Source organism: Manacus candei, unplaced genomic scaffold, assembly GCF_025592945.1.
Source record: "Manacus candei isolate 608988 ecotype Guabito, Panama unplaced genomic scaffold, ASM2559294v1 h1tg000014l, whole genome shotgun sequence".
Lineage (NCBI taxonomy): Eukaryota > Metazoa > Chordata > Aves > Passeriformes > Pipridae > Manacus > Manacus candei.
Window position 1 is genome coordinate 33,558,017 of NW_026138062.1, and position 21,897 is coordinate 33,579,913.

Below are 21,897 nucleotides of genomic sequence, written 5' to 3' on the forward strand. Positions count from 1 at the left end.
ATGATTAAATATATTTTGGAACGCAAGAGCATTTATAGCAAACTTTTATTCAATAGTTTAAAAAGTGTATGGACATTTTCATGAACAAAATGTTACTCAATGGAAAATACCTTCCTTTCCCTCTTAAGTTCTTCCATGAGAACAGCCATTAAATGCATTAACCTACAGCAGTCAGTTTTCAAATGCACGCGTATTTTTGGATTTCTTGTGTACATATATAGCATTTCCATATTTAAGAAGCTATTGTCCTGAGCAGTGTATGAAAAGACATTTAAACTACCTAGTTACAGGACATTTACTTGATTGACAAGCACAGAACAATTTATAGACTTTAAACATTTAATGTGCCTTTTCATCAAGGAAGGCAAATGATAACTGTAGGACTGTTTAACACTGTTAGTGTCAATTTAGTATCATGTATTTAGATCTGCAGTAGAAAGACACACACAAAACATTTTTGTGGAGTATATTTTGTTACAATAAACCAAGCTTGTACTCCATCATCATGTGTGGTTCTCCCATAACCTCACTCTGTGATGGATCTGGAAAAAGAAAAGTTGACAGCATGAGGTTTTTACTAATGTTCAAAGACCATCAATAACTATGAATAAAAACATTTTTTCATTATAACGTTTAGTGCAACAGTTGCTTGACTGATTTTTGACAGTGTTGCGCAATGCAGCTCTGTAACTCATAAGTCTCTATCCAAAGCATTGATCAGATAACAAATATATATATCATCATAAAGACGCATATATTCTTCAAGCAAAACCAACCATTTCTACATAAGCACAGACTCCTGTAGCCTGAATCTCAAGGCTGATCAAGTTTTGTGTTTAAGAAAACAGGTCTGATTGAAGCTTTTCTCCATAGTTGCCCTATACTTCTTTCCAATACAACTTCTCTGTGCAATAGGAGCTCACAGTCCTCCCTTCTGTTAGCTGGGATATACTCATGGTTTCTCTTCTCCACCCAACTGACTAGTTTCACAGAAATTCTATACCCTTAAATATTCCCTCCATTCTGTAGAGTATGGTTGACATTAGCCACTGTACTCAAAGGTTATCAAGGACTGTACAGAGAACACAAGAGAGACCAATACTGATAGTATGAACTTCATTTCCGTATTTAAAAAAAAAAAAAAAAAATCGAGACCAGAAGACAGGTTATGACTGCAATTCAGAAGAAATACCACTTTCTTTATAGGTGTATCAGACTGTTTTCCTTCCATAAATAACAGACATATTAATGCCTCTAATTCCTCCAGAGACAAAAACACCTAATCCAGTCTCAGCTGATAAGTAGAGCCTTACCAAAAACACTTGTAACCCACTTGTAAGCATTCTATAAGCATCTAACAGCTTGTTGTGAGCAATGGTAAATAACCAACTTCCTATAAATTATGTTCGACATTGCTCTTCCCCCACTGAACCACAGGAGCCTGGGATTCCTTCCCTTGATCCCTGTATATCCATCTCAGAATTTTATTTCATGCCTCTAGATTCCTATTTATTCTTTATTATTTCCAGTTTCATATGTCCCCAACTATTTTCATTCTCCAATCATATGTCAAAATACTCTCTCCCTTCTTCCGTGTCCTTAAGTACCAGTTAGAAAGAAATAATTTGTTTAAAACCCATTTTTCCAGGTTTATTCTCTTTCACACATACTGACAGTCAGCAGAGAACCACACAACTGCAACCTATTAATTTGTGGAAGGCTCTGGTTCATTAGTTCCATCTCTCCCCTCTAGCCTTTCTTTCTTTTTAATTACAAAACTTACAAAAACTTTGTATATTTGTAACCTCTGCTCCTCAAAATCTGCACAAGTAGTTAAAAATTTCTGAGGAAACAGGCATACAACATAAGTGCATAATCTTCTACTCCTTTAGAAACCCAGCCTACAAGCAAATACTGGCTTACACAGTAGTTCGAAGTAACACAATTAGCAGCTGAAGCACATTTATTTCTCCTTGCCCAGTGCTTCTTTGCTTTTAGGAATTAATTCTGTTCTTTGTATTTTGTAAGTTTAATTTTCTTGTTCCATAGAGGCAAAGAACTTCACAGCTCCCATACTTTATCTTTAAATGTTTCCATAACACTAAAACCAGAATGTATTTACCATTAAGGATATCCTCAAAACCAATGCATTCATCATTTCCCCTCAGAGTATCCAATGCCATGTTTGAACTGTGAAGAAATGGGAGACGCTGGACCTGTAAGAAGAGTTCAAGAAAAAGTTCAAGTTTCTGCAAGTCTGAAATTGAAAGGGTTCATATTTGGACTTCTCAGTCTGAAGCGACTGAGGAAAATCAAGAGGCAGTCACTTTCTTTAAAAACAATGCTGAAATAAGAGAACTACTGGCACATATAGACAGCAAAACCTATCTAAACACCATCTTCTGTTGTTTATCTCTCTGTTGGAAAACAGCTGCCTTTCAAAAGATTTTTAGCTTTCAGTGCAGTGAAAAAAAGCTACTAGAGCAAATAGTTTGCTTTAAAAAAAAAGACAGTTTCTTTCTCTTTTGTAAAGCTCCTCTCACATTAAGCTGGGGAGGCTCACTGCAATAAACACATCCACACCCTGCGGTCAGTATTGGGCAATTGATGTATACTGCTGTTGGACACCAGATCAGTTATTAGGTCAGAACTAACTTGTGGAGTGCACGTGTGTGTGAGTGTGTGTGTGCGCGTGCGTGGAGAGGGAAGCGATGGGTCAAACCTCGTGTGAGGAAGGGTGGCGTCCTCTCATATCCCTCATGGCAGCCCCTGGAGCCTACATGGGGAAGCCTCGGAGTAGCTGCCAGTCACAAACAGCCCGGGAAAACTCTAACACCACACATCCTTGAGCCCCTAGGCCAGCTCAGATTGGCAGGGACAGTGAGGACACCATCCCTTACCCTGACCTGAAATCCCCAGAGTGGCTGTTGGGTCAGAGACCCCATCTGGAAGGGCTGGCCATAGGGATCAGAGCAGATAAAACCAAGGGCATGTGTTTGCCTTGTGTCGTGGCTCTGCCATTGGACATGCAAGAACTGGTCTTCCACGAGGCTTCAGAGGTAGCTATATAATCTGTCTCTCCCTCTTTCTCCTTCTCTCTTCTTGATGCCTCTGCTTCTCTTTCTTTGCTTCTTTCTTGATGCTTAGGAGGATAGAGGGATTGGATCTTGATTTAAGTGTTGTGGAATTGATTTACTGCATTTTGATTTAAGTGCTGTGGATTAATAGTATATGCTGAGTCAGTATTGTGTGAAACATTTTGTCTAGCTTGTGTGGTGTCCTTTTGAACTTTCACCAAGTCCCCTTATTTACCCCTTTAAATTAATAAAGAAATTCCTTGGGAACAAGCCCGTGGCTTATTATCTTGATGCCATCTCAAGGTATTAAAGAACTCTGTATCTATATATTAAAGTAAAACTCATAGCCAATCCCATGAGCCGGCAGCTCCTGGGGCTGGAGTTTTACAGCTGCAGAATTTGGAAACTACATCTCTGACACAAGTCAGGAATGCAAGTGAAAGAGCTATACTGATTTTCACATTTAAATTTAATCCTCTTTGCAATTGATCTAAATTATAATTATTTCTCTGATCCCCACCAATTCTTAAGCTTCAAGTCCACTCCCAGTTACTTTCAACAGTCTTCTGTACCCTCCATGCACAGAATTACAAAAAAAATTTTAAGTGGCACACACAGCATTTAGAACCTAAATATCCTGAGAAGGGCGTATCTGTACTTAAAACTGCATTCAGTGCTACTAGAGATACTTCACTTATACCATGAACATACTTTTCAACCATAAAATTATCGTATCTCTACACACAAAATAAGTCCAAGATTTCCATAATCATGACTGGTACAACAGTCAGAAGTGCAAATATACTATTCCAGTAAACATCTTGAAGTGAAATTAAACCACAAGAGTACCCAACATGAATCTGGAAGTGGAAAGCCTTCTAATCACCATATTTCCCCCAAAATATCTGTGGAGACACACTAGCAGGATATCCTCACCTCCCTCATTCTCTACAATGTGCAAACCTAAGTTAGGGAAAAGACTTTTCCTCACAAGACAGCACAGCTGAGATCCAGAGATGTTTTCATATGTCTCATCTGACTTTAAGATCATTGGGACTAGTTAGTAACTTCTGCCAAGTTTAATGCAGCTCACTGTGGTTCAGTAGCACCTGATCACTGGGAGTACAAAATTGCTCTAATACACTGGGAAAACCAACTCTTAATAGCTTGACAACCTTCTACAAGGCAAAAAAGTTTACTAAGACCAATGAACTTTCTGTGTTTCCTAAGGGACAAAGTCAGCCTCTCTCCAGCTACTCTCCATCCTAGGAGAAAATAAGGAAAAGGAGACAAACTCAGCTTCTCAATTCAGGCTTAAAACCTTTGAACTTAACTCCCTGTAGACCTCCCTTGATCTTACAACAAAGGCTGCGGAACAATAAGCACATAGCAAATTCTCTGTTTCAGGTTTCACATTACCTCTATATCCCCTCCCAAATCACTATCTGCTTCAGACCTCCAAGTCTCTTTTCCTTATAGGTGCAGAGATTCCTTCCCATTAAGGCCATACATTTCCACAGAAGAGAGTATTAATTTTAGAAATTATTACTCAATTCTTCCTGCTTTCCTCTGAAGGTTGACAGGAAGCTAGTGCACAGAAAAGCTAGAAGAGTTACCACTTCACCAAATAACCAATAAAGCTGAAAGGTTTTAGCATATTGACTCTTCTGAAAACTATTAATTGCAGTGTTTAGTTAGTTGGCTTTAATGAAAGCAACAATAAATTCCAAAAGAATTAATTTATTTTGGAAATATAACATATCTCAAAGAAAGATGTCTCTATGAAAGCATGTTCCAAAAGAAGCATTTTTAAAGTAGTTTAAGTTATTACCTGTTGGATAAAAATGCTTACCTGTTTCACTGCTCTGAATTCCATCTGCAGCTTTAAAGGTGCATGGATTCCTTGAATATTTCTCAGCGTGGCAAAGTTTGTTTTATCTTGATTTAACTGGAACTGTCACAAACAACATTGATTTTTATTTTAGAAAAAGTTACTTTCAAGTACAGCCATAGAAGAGATTTGTGACCTGCTTACTAAATCTGTATGTAAAAATTCAGTGAAACCATCATATCTCAAATGTATGGGAAAGACAGTGATGCAGTAAGATTTGTTTTATGAAACTAAAATTGCTTTTTGCTGGATTTTATTCCAAATTAATAGTACCAGTCTTATTATGTTATTTTTGATAATCAGGACATGTAACACCACCAAGTGGTATAGTTTTGCACTACTTTACTACCATATTGTCCGCATGAATAGGAAGCTAAGTACGGTTTAGAGATCACAAACTTAAAATCCACAATTGATGTCATTGTCAGCCATCAAAGACTACTTGAAAATGCTTGATATACTTCTTTTCTGATCAAGTAGGAAGACAGAGCACCACTTACACTCTGTATGACTCTGAAAAGCAAATGAAAGCTTATAACTTTACCAACTGCTCTACGACTGATCAGTAAGACAAAGAAAATCTACTTAGTAGAGGGTCTTTTAAAGAAAAAGTGCCGGCTCATGAATACTGAAGCTCACAAAAGTAAGTTATACTTAATGTTAAGCTTAAGCTTGAATAACCCAAAAAATACAAATCTCTTATTCTGAAACCTGTACTCAATCACCATGACAAAAGCCTACTAGTAGAGAACATTGAGTCACATATGAGATCTCAAAAACCAACAGGAAAATGCAAGCCAAAAGGTGCAACAAGCATTTTCTTCATAACAGCATATATTGAGTGCTTTTCAAAAGTCAGTAGAAAATACTGATTATATTCCTCAGCCCAAACTTATAATTCTGGTCACATTATTTTTCCATTTCTTTTATTTTATAAGGGTAAGGATCTCTTGATAGCAGGAACTATGGGTTTCTACTAGTGCTACCTGAATAACCTTTGTAACGTTTATGGCAGTAAAAACAACCATGGCTATCTCAGGCTAAGGTAAGTCTTTTCCCATTCATGAAAATAATTCTTAGATAAATTGGCCATAAGCTTACAGAAAAACTAACCAAACAAAATGTGGGAGGAACAATTTAGAAGATTCGCATACTTCTTAGGGGATCACATTGCCTGTTTTAATTATTTCTATGCATTTTTGTCTCTCTAGCCTGTGATCTTTTAATTATGCAGGTTTTATATAGCAAGAACAGAGTTAAAAACTAGGTTATAGAAGTTTAAAAAAAAAAATCAACTGACAAATAGCTCTGAAACATTTATAGTATTTATAAATAAGCTCATAAAATTGTAGTCACAATACATCATCCTTGTAACACAAGGCAACACTAACACTGGTTAAAATTAGAATATATTAGACATTACAGCCAGACCTTGTCATGCTGCTTAACTTAGCAGTTTGGAACACTAGATCCGTCTTCACGATATTTTGATAGATTGGATACATCGTATCTTCTCTGCTGACAAAAGAGGCACTAGAGAGGACATTCAGCTCAATCAGCTGTCAAGTTGTCTGGTTTTAGCTTCTATAGACCACTCCTAATGGTCCACAAGTGATGACTAAGCCAGACAAGACCACACACACTTATGACAGACTGTATGTGTAAAATGTGTAGATTGGGACCAAGTAATTTATTGAAAAATACATGAGACTGAAAGTCTGAAAATAAAGATACAGTAAAGATAAAGTAAACCTACAGATAAAATGGGAGGATCAGCCTTCCAGAGGTGTCAGGTGGGTCTCTCACCTACCTATAGAGACTGCATACACAACTAACTCAATAACTTTTACATGACTAAACCTTAGCACACAAATCCCTACTTGGAAGCCTGTTTATATACTTGGAGAGAGTCATAAGTACGAGGTTAACATTAAATAAATTTGCCCAAAACATTATTTGTATAAAAAATATGTTACTGTTTTGAATATCTTTATTCTGTTAAAAGACAAGACTATTCATTACTTGTTACTGCACAAGCAGTCCAGGTTACTGCATTTTTAATTCGAACTTCATAATTAGCCAAGAGCAAAGATGGCTACATTTGATGTTATACTTACATTCTTTTCTGTCAACTCCAGTGGGTGACTGGGCAACAATTCACTTTTCACACTTGTGAAACTAAAAACAAAAGTAAAAAAATTAACTGCAAATTAATTGGGATATTTTTTTAAATTGCATTCCCAAACTAATCTCAGATACAAACACCACCCCACAGAGATACACAATTAGCAATTAGCACAGCCTGAACTACAACAAAAATTAAAAAAAAAGCTCAACAGTGAAGCAGCAAATAAGGCCTATAACTAGAGCACTATCTGAAGAAAAAGAATTTTGATTTCAGGCACTCTTGTTCCTTTATGCTTGACAAAACAGAATGACAGTGTTTCTTCCTTGATTCCATTCAGAAATAGAAAAAATATTAACAAATTAAAACATAGTGGATCTACTTATGTCCAAGCTACTCTGTATCTAATTTTAAACTCTCCAAGCTTTTACAATGGAATATTGTACATATCTCCCCCACCACTCAGCTGTATTACCGGCATTTAAAACTCCACGAGCTTATTTCAGATTCATTATCCAAGACACAAATAACCAATCTAAATAGTTTTGCACTTACATAAAATGGCAAACCCCAAACCCACTCTTTTGACTATATTACTTCTACATTTCGTACCAATGCTGAAACTAAACCATTTCCCACAGTGCTAAGGCAGACTTACATCCATGTATACTAAAAACAGCAGATATTTCACAATTATTAATACTTTGTCTCTTTTGTAAAGAACAGCATCACAAAGATAAAAGTCTGTCAATGTTACCTACTTCTTGAAATGAGATTTCACAGAAAATCCATGCTTCAGAGAGAATTTGATTAAATATGTGGACTTTAGGCTATACTTTTGTGACACACCTTGCAAGAAACTTTTTTTAAAAGCCAACGTTAACACATACTTTCTTCCTATATCTGAAGTTCATCATTGTCTGTGACACAATTCAACAAGTAAAAGTAGAGCGTACCCTCTGCGCAGAAGATCGGGACCTTCAAATGGCCCTGAAGCTGAAAACTCAGTAAGTGGGATACTATCCTTCAACAGAGAAGCAGTGCCTCTGGAATTCTGGAACAAGAAAAAAGAGAGGATTACTTTAACACAACCAGACCCCTTTTGTATGGGCCATTAGGCCAGACAAATGAAATAAAGTGCTCAAAAACTTCTTAAAGTGGTCCTGGAAGCCTTAGTCTTTTGAGTCTCTTAAAAAAAAAAAAAAAGCCAAAACAAAACAAAAAACCCTCAAAACACCAGAACACAAACCCTACACTAAATTAGAATTCTTTCGGGGAGTCTGGTAAGAGTCAAAGATCCCAATAACAAATTTTTTGGACCCGGTTGAAACAGCTGAAACTGCAATTACCCCTTGTTCGTTCCCACCCCGGGCTGCAGGGATGGAAAGGAAGATGGCAGGTCCTGAGAGCTGACAGGACAGAAAGGAACACGTCTGAGCATTCCTTCATGTACTGTAATACTGACATTGTCAAGTAAGGTTAAATTGATTTTAGCCATGGTTTGAGGCTGTCACAAAGAGGACAATGTGTACTTAAGCAATCCAGTATGCTAGTTAGCTGAAAGAACAAAGGAAAAATAGCAATTTGTAGCAGAACACCAGAAGTCTCCACACTTACTAAGTAAAGCCACATTAACCCAGACCACTAATTTCAAGCTAACCTACACGATTTTACTGAAGTGATTTTAGGATTGTTCACACAAATTGGCTACACCAATTCGTCAATGCAGAATAAATTCTGGAAGGTGACAGTAATGAGCTGTTCAGTGCAGGAGTTTCCTCCGGCAGCACTGTCAAACCCAACAGAAAAATCATGCTTACAGTTAAGGTCTTTTGTACTAAGCATTAGCTTCCATTGACATCAGAGCTATAAGACAGCCCTAAAATATCTGTTTTACATGTATATAAAGCATCTACAACTGGCACACTCAACACTGACCAGACCTTTCTGAGACTGCTGTTAAGTGAAAGCATTAAAGAGATACAGTACCTAGGGGACGTGATAAGGGAAAATCAAAGCCAAACGCAAGGAGAAAAATCACTAAATACTCCTCAAAAGCAACACTGTAGAGTCCCACCAGTGCCCAGCCTGTCTTAAGTGGTCCCACCACCGCTGCCCACCGCGGAGGGCCGAGGTATGACCTCTCTCCCCCAGACTGCGGGAGGCCGGAGACCACCGGGGCTCCTCGTTCCGCCCCGCTCCCAGAAGAAGGGCTTTATTCACAGCCGCCACGCGCCCTTCGCGCCTATGAGGGAGCCCGCCATGGCCGCGCCGAGCCCCCATGACTCAGCACGGCCCCGCCGGCACCGAGGACACCGAAAGGGAAGAGGAAAGGGGGGGGGGGGTTGGGGCAAGACAGGGAGGGCAGGGCGGTCCAGTCCAGTCCAGTCCGGCCCACTCCGCTCCAGTGCAAACCCCCGACCCCGCGGCCCCTGCCCGCACTCACCATCTTGAGCCTCCAACTCGCGCCGCCACTTCCGCCGCCGCCGCCCGCTCACTTCCGCCCCGCCCACAGCGCGTGGCGTCACGGCGCGGGGCGGGCGGGGCCGAGCGCGGCCGAGGGGCGGGGCCGAGGGGCGGGGCTGGGAGCCGGGGGCTGGGAGCCGGTGCCCGCCCGCCCTGCGCTGCCCTGCGGGGGTTCGTTCCCAGCCCTCTGACGTCCTTGGCAATGGCCTTCCTGCTCCCGAGGTTGTTGGTCGTCGATCGAGCGCACTGTTCACAGAATCACAGAATCAGTTTAGGTTGGAAAAGACCTCTGAGGTCATCGACTCCAACCCATGACCGAACACCAGCCTGTCAACTAGACCATGGCACCGGGTGCCATGTCCAGTCTTTCCTTTAACACCTCCAGGGATGGTGACTCCATCACCTCCCTGGACAGACTATTCCAATGTTTAATCACACTTTTTGTGAAAAGATTCCTCCTAACGTCCAACCTGAACCTCCCCCAGCACAACTTGAGGCCATTTCCTCGGGAGAAGAGACCAACCCCCACCTCACTACAGTCTCCTTTCAGGTAGTTGTAGAGAGTGATAAGGTCACCTCTGAGTTTCCTCATCTCCAGGCTAAAACTCCAGGCTGTTCCCACATGCCAGCAAAACAACTGTCTCGGTACCGCCCTGGCTCCAGGCAGGAGCTGGAGCTGACTAACACTTTCCCATGGTAGACCAGGGTGGCTGTGTTGCTGTCTGGTGTGGAGACCTTTTCTTGGTCAAACCCGTCCCCTCCCGCTGGACCATAGGCAGCAGAAGCTGCTTAGATGACACCAACAGCATCACAGTGCTGACAGCCTGAGGCAGTAAAACCAGGCCGTGATGCTTCCAGAGGTAAACACAGCCTCGTTGCTGGGCCGGCCATGGAGCCTTCCCAGGCAACGCTGGGTGCATATGAGGTGTCGGGGTGCACTGCTCTGGCAGAGACCTGAGGCAGCCCTTGGGACCCTGGTCTTCCATCAGTGGCCAACAGGGATGGGCCTGAAGCAGGTTAATCTCTGGAAATGAGTTTTGAGAATGATGGATATAAGCTGATGTGTTAGTAGGCAGGTATTAATAGCCACAGTAACTGTACGGTAACGGAATTAGTATTAGCTTGCACTTGAAGAACTTTGAAAGATTTTCTGACAATCAAGAGAGAATTTTCCACATATTTCAATGCATAGCTCCAGATGCGTGTCTGGGATATCTATTTCACATATTTCTTCTGAGACCTGTAGTTCATAAAACCCTTTAAGATTTTGCGTGAAATTACCCTGATGCTACAAATTTTGTATGAGGCATTTAAACACCACATCTTGCACAGAAACTCAATATTTAAATATGAATTTTATATATGGCACTCAGATTTGGAAAAAAAAAGCTGAAAAATTTATACACTTTATACTTTGTTTTTCTCTTTCTTGGGCAAAATTCATCCACCTCTTAAAAAAAACCCACATTCTCAACCACAGTTCTGGCCCTTTGTATTTAGGTCTTAGGTTTAAAGCAAAGACTTCAAAAGAATGAGAATGGAGGACTGGGTCTTTTTAAATCATTTTTAGGAAAATGAGTACCACAAAGGTTTCTCTGATCTTGTAATTATAATGGGTATTTGGTTATTGTGGTGCTGGATTCATTATTATAGAATAGATGTGAATACAAAAAACAAATCAAGTTCCTGTTTAACTGCAGCTTACAGAAAAAGCTAGGTTTGTCACTAAATGAATTTATTTATTGACTGAGTTTGTTGATCAGGATATGACTGTAGAGATGAAACATCTAACTTTCAAAGTCATTCTTGCAGGACACAGACAGGATGCAATCAGTTCATGTACATTTTTGACATCACTGCAATCCACAGTCTAGGCTGCATAACATAAAAGAACATACATTGCAAGAAAGAACTGGTTTTCCTTTAAAGGCTTTCACACTAGGGAAAACTTCCAGACATAAACACAAATCACACACATATTTTTTCTCATCAGATTACCAAGTATTTTGAATTGGAGCAAGGCTTGATTTCTTTCACAAGCAGCTTTGTTTTAATGACCTTACAGTGAGCATCTCAGCAGTGAGTGATTAGATTCCTCTCTGCAGCCCCACTGCAAGTTAATCTGAGTTATATGAGCAACTGTTGGGCTGACCAAAGCTTTGATCAGAAGCGAGAGCCCATGGTGAGCGATGAGCTCTTCAACTGCTCCGAAGCAGAGGGCATGGCTGCCCTCGGTGGTGCAAGGTGATTTCAAGGCTGCTACCAGCACCAGGCTGACCAGAGTGCAGACAGGAGCCTGCAGGCACTGCACCAGGCACAGCGGCCCCAGCACACAGCACCCCGCCAGGACTGTTGTTGGCTGCAGGTCTGGATAGTCTGCCTGAAGGCATCTTCCAGGCCGATGGTAACAGGGTAGAAAGTGAGGTGTAGTAACTGCAATTGCTAAAGAGGCCATTCTTTTCTGTGAACATTCTTAAAAGAGTATGTGGACGCTCTAATTTTAGTGTAAAAATAACTACTTAGCTCCTCTAAAATGGTTACTTCTGTACATTTAGGATGAAGAATTTCATGTGTTGCCTTGAAAGATAACCTCCAAATCATTATTTTTTTAAGAATTTCTCTTCATCATTTTATGTAGAGAAGGTCTGAAATGAATGACAGTTTCAAATATTTTGTGAATTTTTTTTTTACCACAGCATTTTGGAATGTCAGATCTGGTTGTTTTGGTTTAGTTGGGGGGACTTCACTGAGGTTTCAAACAATCCTTAGACTATGGATTTTTTTATCTTATAGCAATGAGGAAAGTGTTTACTCTTTTTTAAAAAAACATACTCTTTCAAGTGCTCTTTTAGTAGTTTCATTGGTATTAGCAAACAAAAAACCTCATTAAACAAAGTTGTAGGCAGCCTAACTTAAAGTATATTCCTGTTCCAGTTACTTAGCTCTCTCTTGCCTGGATCCCAGCATGGCATTATTTCATATGAGGTCTGTACATTTATCATTGAAACCTCTGGAAGAGACTTACCCAATTGATTCAAAACTTGTCCTGACAGAGGCAAGTGGGGCAAAGGCCACTCCATACCTGCCTCTTCTGCCTATGGAAGAGGAGATCTACAGAAGCCAGTTTTTTTCTGGGAACTCTACTGCTATGTTAAAATAGGTTTTGAGCTAATATATCCTGCCTTTCTACTAAATTAAGTGGTACATTTTACCTCTACCATTCCCAGAGCTCTGTTGTGTGTAGAGGGATGAAATATAGAAATACCTATTGATTTATATGACCAGTGCTATTTAATAGTAGCAAAAGGAGTATGTTCTCCAAAGAAACTTGCCCTTTTATCCATTTTTTTTAATATTGATGCAGCTTTGTCACTTTTCAAAATCTAATTCCTTTAACATATCAGTGGGCAATCTGTTCTGAGTACGTGAACCTCTATCAGAAAAAAACCTTTATCCTGTGGGACTGGGAAACTCTTTCACTGGTTTCTGTCAACAGCCAGTTATAACTTGTTAAAGTGAAAGTACTTTTTATTTGTTTTTAATCAAATCAAATAAACACATTTCCTTTGATCTTTAAGAAGTCCTTTCTTGTTAACTTGCTTTATACTTTTATGTTTTGGCATTCATTGTAAATTTAATTATTTAAAAAGTTATTTTGTTTTACATTATTAAACCTTTTCTGAATTTAAGATAAACAGGGACATGTTTTGTTAAAGATTAAAAATAAATTTCACACAAAACTGCAAAATGTAGCAAAGATAATAACGTGTAGGCGTCAGAGTGTTCCAAAACAAGACTCTCTAGGGGCTCTTCTGAACACAGGGCTACATTAAAACCATGTTCTGAAAAGCCTCAGGAAACCCCTGACTCTAACCCACCCTTTCCTGAAGCTGGTGAAAGTATTTAGAAAAAAAGTTACTGTTGCAGGGATACAAAAAAAAAAAAAAAAAAAAAAAAAAAAAAGAAAGAAAAAAAAGAATCCCACATATTGTCGAAGTAGATTGTTTTTTTCTGTTTGTTTACCAGAAAACTCTACAGTTCATAGGATTTTCTTGGATCAAAACTTCCCCATCCCCATGATTCAAAAGCAGCAAGCAGTCCAACAGATGACCAAAAAGAGTACATTGGTATCTCTCTATGAAATGCAAACTTTTTTAACATGCTGTAGCATCTAGTGGGGAAATAATACTAACAATCCATTATTTGATTAATAAGTCATTAGCAAATTTTAAGTAAATAGCTGGTATATCCATAGAAGTGTCTTCAGTTCCTCTTTTGGTAAGTCAAATAAAGTGGTTGGATTAAAAAAGAGTCCTTGTTATCTTGAAGGGATGACTTATTTTTTAGCTTGTCAGTGCTTTTGTGAGTCTAGGACTACTTTCTTTGCACTAATCCGTTGTTTGTATTCTGCGAATCCGGATTTGTCTGCGGTCTTTGTGCAGACTCAGAAAAGCAGGAGGCTGCACTGGGAGAGCCGGTCACTAGGGGTTGCTCGGTATCCAAACACCCCGCGCCCGCCTTCCTCGGCGCTCGCCAGCCGCCTCTGCTCGTCCTCGCTCTGATGTTCGTGGCTGGTTGTACTTTTTCTATTCACCCATAATGCTGAGAATTATGAAAAATACAAGGTCGAAAGATAAAAAGTGAGGTATATACAACAGCTGAAGCTACATGGGCAGTACTTGGTGGAATGCTGGTAGGCATATTTCCCTATTAATGGAAGAATCAGTAAACTCTATTGCCTCCTTTGGATAATATTAATCTTAAACTAATCCTTCAGCCTGAGTCCAGTGTTTAACCTAGCCAGTGTTTATGTAGTCAGGACCTGACAGCTGAGATCTGAAACCAAGTCCCTCACGAGAATTCACAGGAAAACATTTTTGTCTTTCACCTTAGCCTGAAGCGATTTGCCTCCCAGAGGCATAACCACTCTGCACATATAGGTGAGACTAAGAGCACATTTCCTGTAAGAGTGTCTTCCTAAGGAAACCTTGAATATAATTAATAGTAGTCACAGCTGAAAGAGTTGAATGGAACATTACTTCCCATTCCTGCTACTGTGCAGGGAAAAAAAAAAAATCACCCAAGAGTTTGCCAAAATGCCTAGCAGCAAAAGGGGAGTCCGAGATTGCTCTGACTCATAACCATATCCATTAAGCAACAAGATAATCAGAAGTCACATTAATTTCCTCTTACAGCTGAATACAATAAATGAGCCCATAATCACCAAACTGAGAAGTTGGCATTTTGCACAGAAAATAGGCATTTACAGCAAAAATATATGCATCACTAAAAATAATTTTTCTTTTCCCTTTAAGACACTATCAAAGAAAAATTTTTCCATATGCATTTTCTGTGATTTTAAAAAAGAAATCGTGACAAAGTTTCTGATCCAACCACAATGTGCTAATTAAGAATTAGGCACGCAGAGGGCATAGTGGAGGCTGGCTTAGAAATAGTTAAGACTCAAAACTCTGAAGGCTGTTATGTGTTGAACTCCTCAGGATGTGAGCCAGTTATGCCTTGATTTAGACAGAAAAATCAGAAGAAGGTCTAGAGCCTCCCTATCATTGACCAGGCTTGAGCTTGGGTTTAAATCTGATGACTCATTTCTGACAGAAAACTGCAGTTTGCTGTATTGTAGGTAAACAGAGGTTGTAGCTTAGAGTAAGTTTGTGTGCAAGCTCTGACACTTGCAGGGAGCTTGCTTGACTTTTCAGGGAGTTCCACATTGGTGAGATGATCCCATAGAGCGGAACTCACTGAGTCAAGGCTGGAGCAAAAGAGCAACATTGTTTTTGTACTGGACAACTGCTACAGTGTTTCTTCAGGAAAAATTCTTACTACTTTCAATGTTATTATATTGTAAACGATGTTGGCAGTTAATTGTTTTTATGGAGAAAATCATGTCTTGAGAATTTTATTTTTGTTCTTTTTTTTTGAAACTATGATTGTACATTTTCCATGGATGATTTTATTAGTACTTCCTTACTACAGGTTTTCCACACAATGGGCTTAACTTCTTTTGCTCTTTGTATTGCATCTCTTAATTCTGAGTGTTTATGGCTACCTGTTTTATGACATTAAATACTTTTTTGCTATGTGTGTCATACTAACAGTTTAAATCACGTTCCTATGCTCCAGTTTATTGCTGAAAGATGATGAATGTGTGTTGCTGGAACTTTGTTACAATGAGATTTCCTGTACAGTTTATATAGCATCATGCTTGTGACAGAAGCTGTCAGTGAATTCAGAGTGGCAGCTCTATACTTATTAAGTAAAGAATGTAGCAGCAAAGAGCCAACACAACTTTTTTACACAAAATTACTGAAGCACATACTATTACAGTATTGTAGAAAGTTTTGTGTTTAATGTATTGAACTGAAACTAAAGAGAAAGGAAACAAATTAAGATCATTATGCCAGGCAAATTCTCTATTTTTAGCTCTATTTTTGCAAGGGAAGATTGTGGGTTAGCTTCAGAGTGACAAACCATATTTAAAAAAAAAAAGAAAAGAAAAGGAAAAAAAAGAAAAATTTAAATAATTTGATTTAGGCTGGAACCAAGAAGATGCAAATTAACTGTGAAAACTTGTGTGGTTTCTTCTTCTGAAGGACTTTTTAAAGTTGTTAAATATTACCGGAAAAACAAACCCCAAGCCATTTATTCAAAGAAGCAAACAGTCCTGAAAGGGTTTGGGAAATATATACAGTGGACATTTCAAGACAGACTGTCATATCCTCCTCTGAGAGTAAATTTGTGTGAATACCTTTGTGGTGAAGAATCAGAGTGGGCAGATCAAAGTAATATACGGGCTCAAGGGAGATATGGAGGGGGAGGGAGGTCGACATAGGATCACATTTGGATTCAAGGGCTCCTCTTGGCTCACTGTGTCCTGTCCACTGCTGTTACAAAGAGCTGCAGTACATAATTATTTTTGTAACATCTTAATAGGCTTGAATATTAAGTTAACTTGATCCCATTCTTATTCCTTCTTCTCTGACTGTTCTTATTCTGGGAAGTTGTGCTCGAACCTCATTGTTCTGGTCATGAAAACTTTGTGTCTGGACAGAAATAATTCAGAGGAATCTTATTTTTTCTGGTCGCTTTTAGCTCAAGTGGTTCTTCTTCCGTGAAGAGGACATGAAGATTCCAGGTCATCTGTTCCTTTGATAATCCCAGCAACCCTTCCCAGAACATGCTCCAATTTTACATTTCACATGAGTAGTCTTAAAAAATTTATAGAGTGCTTCAGATGAGGTTGCATCGGTACCTACACAGCCACAGTAATACAATTTTTCTCATGCAGTGTAGGATCACATTTTCTTTTTTTCATAGTTGCTTCACACTGGTGCTTCATAGGATACTCTCAGGCTTTGTCGTCACTGCAGATCTTTAACTCGGAAGCACTTACTTTGCTGTGGAAAGTATTAATCATAATCTCTAGTCAAAGACCCTGTTTTATTCTGCTACATTTCTATTATTCTCAGGTAATTTGTGTGTGATTAATCTGATGTTCCTCTAGTTTGAGACCTCATGACTTTCTGGACCACCATTAACTTTAGTTAACAAATTTCTATTTCTTGAGGGACCCTCAGTTATGGAAATATTAAAAAAGACTCATCCTAAAAGCAATTCCAGAGGAATTCCAATATAGGCTGAATCTTCCCATTTCGAGGCACTTCATTGTAACCTTCTGTCTGAAAAATACTTTATTCAAATTTCAATTCTACCATTTACACCCTTCTTCTCTATCTTAAACAGTGGTTTTCCTTGTGACATTGTAACAAATACTAAACTAAAATTATGCTAGATAAGAGCTGTGTTTTACTATTTTCAAAATCTCCTTTTTTACCATCAAGGAAGGATATTTTAATGCTTTGACATAGCCTCCTCTTAGCAAATTGGGGGTTTTTTCAGTCTATGTTATTTTTTAATTACCCAGTGCCTAACTACACTGTCCTACAAAGTTTATTATAAAATTAGGCATATTGTTATAATCAGATTATTGACTCTACTGTTATCTAAAATACTCTTTCCCTCTCTTTCCTAAATATAGTTCCTAGGTATACCACCAGCCAACAGATAAAATCAGTATTTGTAAGATTTATTGAAAATCCTTAGTGATTTGTGATTGCTGTGCTGATTCTATGAGAATTGGAGGACAAAAATTACCTAAATTATGAAATTTAGGCTATTCATCTCTTAAAAATTTTCTGCCACCTTGGAAATAGACATTTCCAATTCTATAGATTTCTTCAAAATGACCATTCAGTTGTTCCTTCTCATTCTGCTTGAAAACCAAGGAAGAATACTCATTTTGGGGGGTTTGTCCTGGTTAGAAATCTACACCAGCAATATCTGCATTAAAATTATGATTTTTATTTTTTCCAAATTTGATTTTCCCTCTAGATTGCTATTAAATCAGATTGAAGTAAAAGCTAAAGCTTTTTTTTTTCTGTTTGGGAATAGCACGCTGACCATCCTGAAAAGATGAAAAAAAATCCTTTGAAAAAGAGAGGAAGGAAGAGTGTCTGGAGACTTGTCCTCTGGGATATTTCTGTCTAAAGAGCATAAATAAGGATCATACTGTAAATGATGTGTTGTATTGTAGGTTCTCAGTGCACAAGATTTGTCTAAAAGAGACCAGATTGTTCTTTTTATAGTTGAGGGGGGACATGTGGATCTGCACAGTGTCAAAGAGAAGCAATCTACTTTTCTATATATGCTGAGAAGTAGCACTGGGATTGGTTGGTGAGGTGTTTCAACTGTTCTCTCCCCTAGAATGGAAGATATTTTTTAAATATGTTTCTATACTGTCTTATTTTACACACATTTTTATGAATGCAATGCTAAAGCACCAGACTTCACCATACAGACACAATACTACGTTATACCAAAAATTCTTAAAACAAAATATATCCAGTGTGTTTCCAAAGCCTCTAGATCAGCATTTTCCCACTCTTCAATTAAAGAAAAGATTGTAGACATCAGGTGTACCTAGAATTTTACATTACTCTTATTTAGCTCAGCCTGCCAACACATTTTGTTTATTCCTTGAGGCAGTACTCAGACCCAGCATAAAACATGTGCTTCCACACTTTCCTGGAAGGTTTTCAAAGACAGACTGAAAATTACATTCATTCTTTGAGATATGTTCCGGAAGGTCTAGTAACTGGAGACCACCAATTCATTCATTAATGATCTCGGCTATTTTCTTACTAGTCTGAGAATGAGAGGCTAGTGCATTAATCTAGTATTCTGTTTCAATGCCACATTTTCCCATGTTTTTCTTGCACTTTTCCTTAAAGCCTTGTTAAGTTATTCATCTGCCATTTCATACCCAATGTACCGTGAGCTCATGCCTTCTTTAGTCTAATGACAGATATTATGGAAAAATATCTGCTGTTAGTTGATATCTTCATCTGCTCTGCTTCCAGCAGCAACTCACACATGTTGTGGGGACTGATAACTAACTGCATTTGGCATCACTGTGGTTTTCCAAAAAGTCGCCCCAGATTCCAGAAGAAGAAGAGAATTCCTCTGAAGCAAGATTACAGAGATAAGGAGCATGAAATGATGTGTTTGGCCCTCATTCTAGATACACTTATCTATTATTAACCACTGTCTGGCATATTTGAACATAATAAGAGGTGAATGTTAGGCAATTAGAAAGAGAAGGGTAGATTTCAGGATTATTTCTCTGTTCAAAGGATTTGACATCTGTCCTACCCCCCACTTCCTTTCCTAGCATTTTAAAACCACAAACTACTGAGTTATGATAATACATTAGTCTTTGTAATACTGCTAAAATAATTCCATCATTTGGAAAATTCTGGAGAAAGAAACTCAACTCAAATGCATTTATTGAGAAGTTAAAAGCCACAATGAGAAATATGGAAGAGAATTCCTTGAACATTCATCTGTGCTTATTCACGATAAAATATTGAGAAAACATAGCTGTCTTGTAGCCAAAGGAAGGATGTTATGTGCTTACTTACTGAAATAAGAAAGCCAAAAAACAGTTTTCCATTGTCTCCCTCTCACATATTTTTCTTGCCTTTCTGAATTTTCCTGTAGTGAAATATAACTTGCTGACTGTACAAAATATGTCATCAAATTTTGGAAAACATTTCCTATTTTTTGTATTAATTCTGTGAATGTAACAGTGCCAGCTTTTCCTTGAAGCCTTGAGAGTCCAGGGTGTCAGAGTCTAAGCATGGAGTTATAGGACCTCATCAGGAAATCACTCTATGTTATCAGGTTATCTCTGTAGTCTCTTACTTTCTTTGTCTTTTCCTGAGCACAGAGCCTTTTTCTTCTCTTCCAATGCATATTCCACTTTGGCTTTTCTCTTTACTAGCAATGAAATCCATATTACAGGTGTGCTTTACAAGTTGATTGTTCTTCTAAAGCAGGAGAGAAGAAGAAGAGGAAAACAATAAAGACATAAAATAAAGTATTTGCTTCTTGTCATCTAGGTGAAGATTGTATAAGGAGTCATTTATAACAGGCTATGAGCCTTAATTACAAAGTTTATAGGTAGATAATGTTTAGTTCTCACACCTAGTCTCTTCCTTCCTCTCTAGATCAGTGTTCCTTGGAGCTCACAATGTGTCTGCATTTTCCTAAAAAATCAGTGTATCTTCCTCTTCAGGAAGTGGCTTGTTCTTTTATAGCAAAGCCAATCTTTGTCCTCTTTAAAGGCCATATATCCTCTGCTGTCTAGGGCCAACACCCCTGAACACATCTGTCTAGACATGCTAGAGCATACCTTCCCTCTTCCTATACTGAAAAACTGACATTCCCTTAAAACAGACTTCACAGAAAACTTCTTGTGTCCGTGACGATACAGAACTGCAATTTTGAAGGGTGTTTGTCATTACACAAAGTTGTTTTCATAAATATGCATGTAAGATGAACCACAATTTTTCATAAGTAAGCATGTATGGGTCACTGCTCATCCATTCTTTCCCATGCTGTGAGACACAACAAAACAAAATAAAATACATCATAGGTTTTTTTTTGAGTAAGCTGGATCCTAACATTTCAAATATAAAGGACAGCCTATTAGTTCCCTGTTGATTCTTTGTGGTCCACTGGTAGGGAATGTTGGGTGTCCTATAAATGTTATTTGATAAAAGCTGAGGCTAGGCACCCTGCTGTTTTTAAGGATCATGCTGGGACGAACTGCTGGTAGGATATGCAAGACAGCAGATTTGTTTATCTTTATTTCTCCGCTCACATCCCTTAGCACACATGGTTGCTGTTTTTGTTTTGACTAATTCTGACTTTTTTAAATGTGAGAAAAGTGGTTAAAATGATGTCATCCCTGTCTGAAGTTGGTACTCGTGTGAAAGAGTGGAAATGCTGAGAGGCTTCTGGCTGGAGCAGGGTGAATAGCTGTCCTGCAGGGCTGGATGCTCTCCCGCTCTCCCAGTCCCATTCATGGCATTGTTCTCAAGGAAGAGGAAACCAGGCAGTGGCATAAGGAAGCCCACATGCTTCACATACACTGATTCAGTGGAGTTGCCCAAGAACTCTTAGCAGCCCAAAGTCTGGTGGAAAGCTGCAGTGATACATTTGCTGTTCTTACCTGCTTGGATCTACCCTATGATTTTCCTGAAAGTCGATCAGTATGGGGTTTAAGCTTTTTGAATTACATCTGGTCATTAAGATCTGCCGGCAGTGACAAGTGGATTGTGATCATTTTGTGTCCTGGATTTTACTTTTCCTTGAATACACAGATTTTACTGGTTTTTTAAACTAGAAGTAATTTTCTTCCCATGCAGGTTTTTTGTTATAAAAAAAAAATTGCTAATCAATATTAGATATTTCTGTTAGTGTGAAATATGCAGTCATTGCTATATAGGACAAGGGTCAGATTCTGCTAGGTGACATACATAGAGAATGAAAAGATCATTTTTACTGATAGTCCAAGCTTAAGAAAAGTCAAGAGATAAAGGCTATAGACCAGCCCTATAACCTTTAAATTTTTTGTGTCTTAGCCAAGTGATATGGATTTAAAATGCCTTTGAGAATACAGACATATGCTTATAAAAATGTAAGTCAGTAGTAGAAGATGTGTACATCAGGGGTAGGAAGGCTCTATAGAGGGATCCATACTCGCTGGATTGATTACCCAAGGCTGACTGTATGAGGTTCAATAAGACCAAATGCCAGGTCCTGCACTTGGGTCACAACAAACCCATGCAGCGCTGCAGGCCTGGGGAAGGGTGGCTGGAAAGCTGCCCAGCAGAAAAGGACCTGGGGGTGCTGGTCAACAGTAGCTTAACATGAGCCAGCAGTGTGCCCAGGTGGCCAAGAAGGCCTATGGCATC

The 21,897-nt window shown here is 38.8% G+C and overlaps 1 protein-coding gene across 1 annotated transcript; it reads right to left on the bottom strand.

The window, feature by feature from the left end:
- Window positions 1-28: 28 nt before the first annotated feature.
- POMP (proteasome maturation protein) lies at window positions 29-9,628 on the bottom strand. The gene is made up of 6 exons (XM_051779074.1): window positions 9,540-9,628; window positions 8,050-8,147; window positions 7,086-7,146; window positions 4,930-5,031; window positions 2,123-2,216; window positions 29-542 (listed from the first exon to the last, which is right to left on the bottom strand). Exons 1-6 carry the CDS (start codon window positions 9,540-9,542, stop codon window positions 475-477), a joined length of 426 nt encoding a protein of 141 aa, XP_051635034.1. The 5' UTR covers window positions 9,543-9,628; the 3' UTR covers window positions 29-474.
- Between the last annotated feature and the right edge of the window lie 12,269 nt (window positions 9,629-21,897).

Excerpts from the sequence above, each read along its gene's own strand:
- POMP (XM_051779074.1), bottom strand. Across the intron at positions 7,147-8,049 it reads CCCGATCTTCTGCGCAGAGG|TTTCACAAGTGTGAAAAGTG; the intron begins GTACGCTCTACT and ends TTTTGTTTTTAG. Across the intron at positions 2,217-4,929 it reads AATTCAGAGCAGTGAAACAG|GTCCAGCGTCTCCCATTTCT; the intron begins GTAAGCATTTTT and ends CTCTTCTTACAG.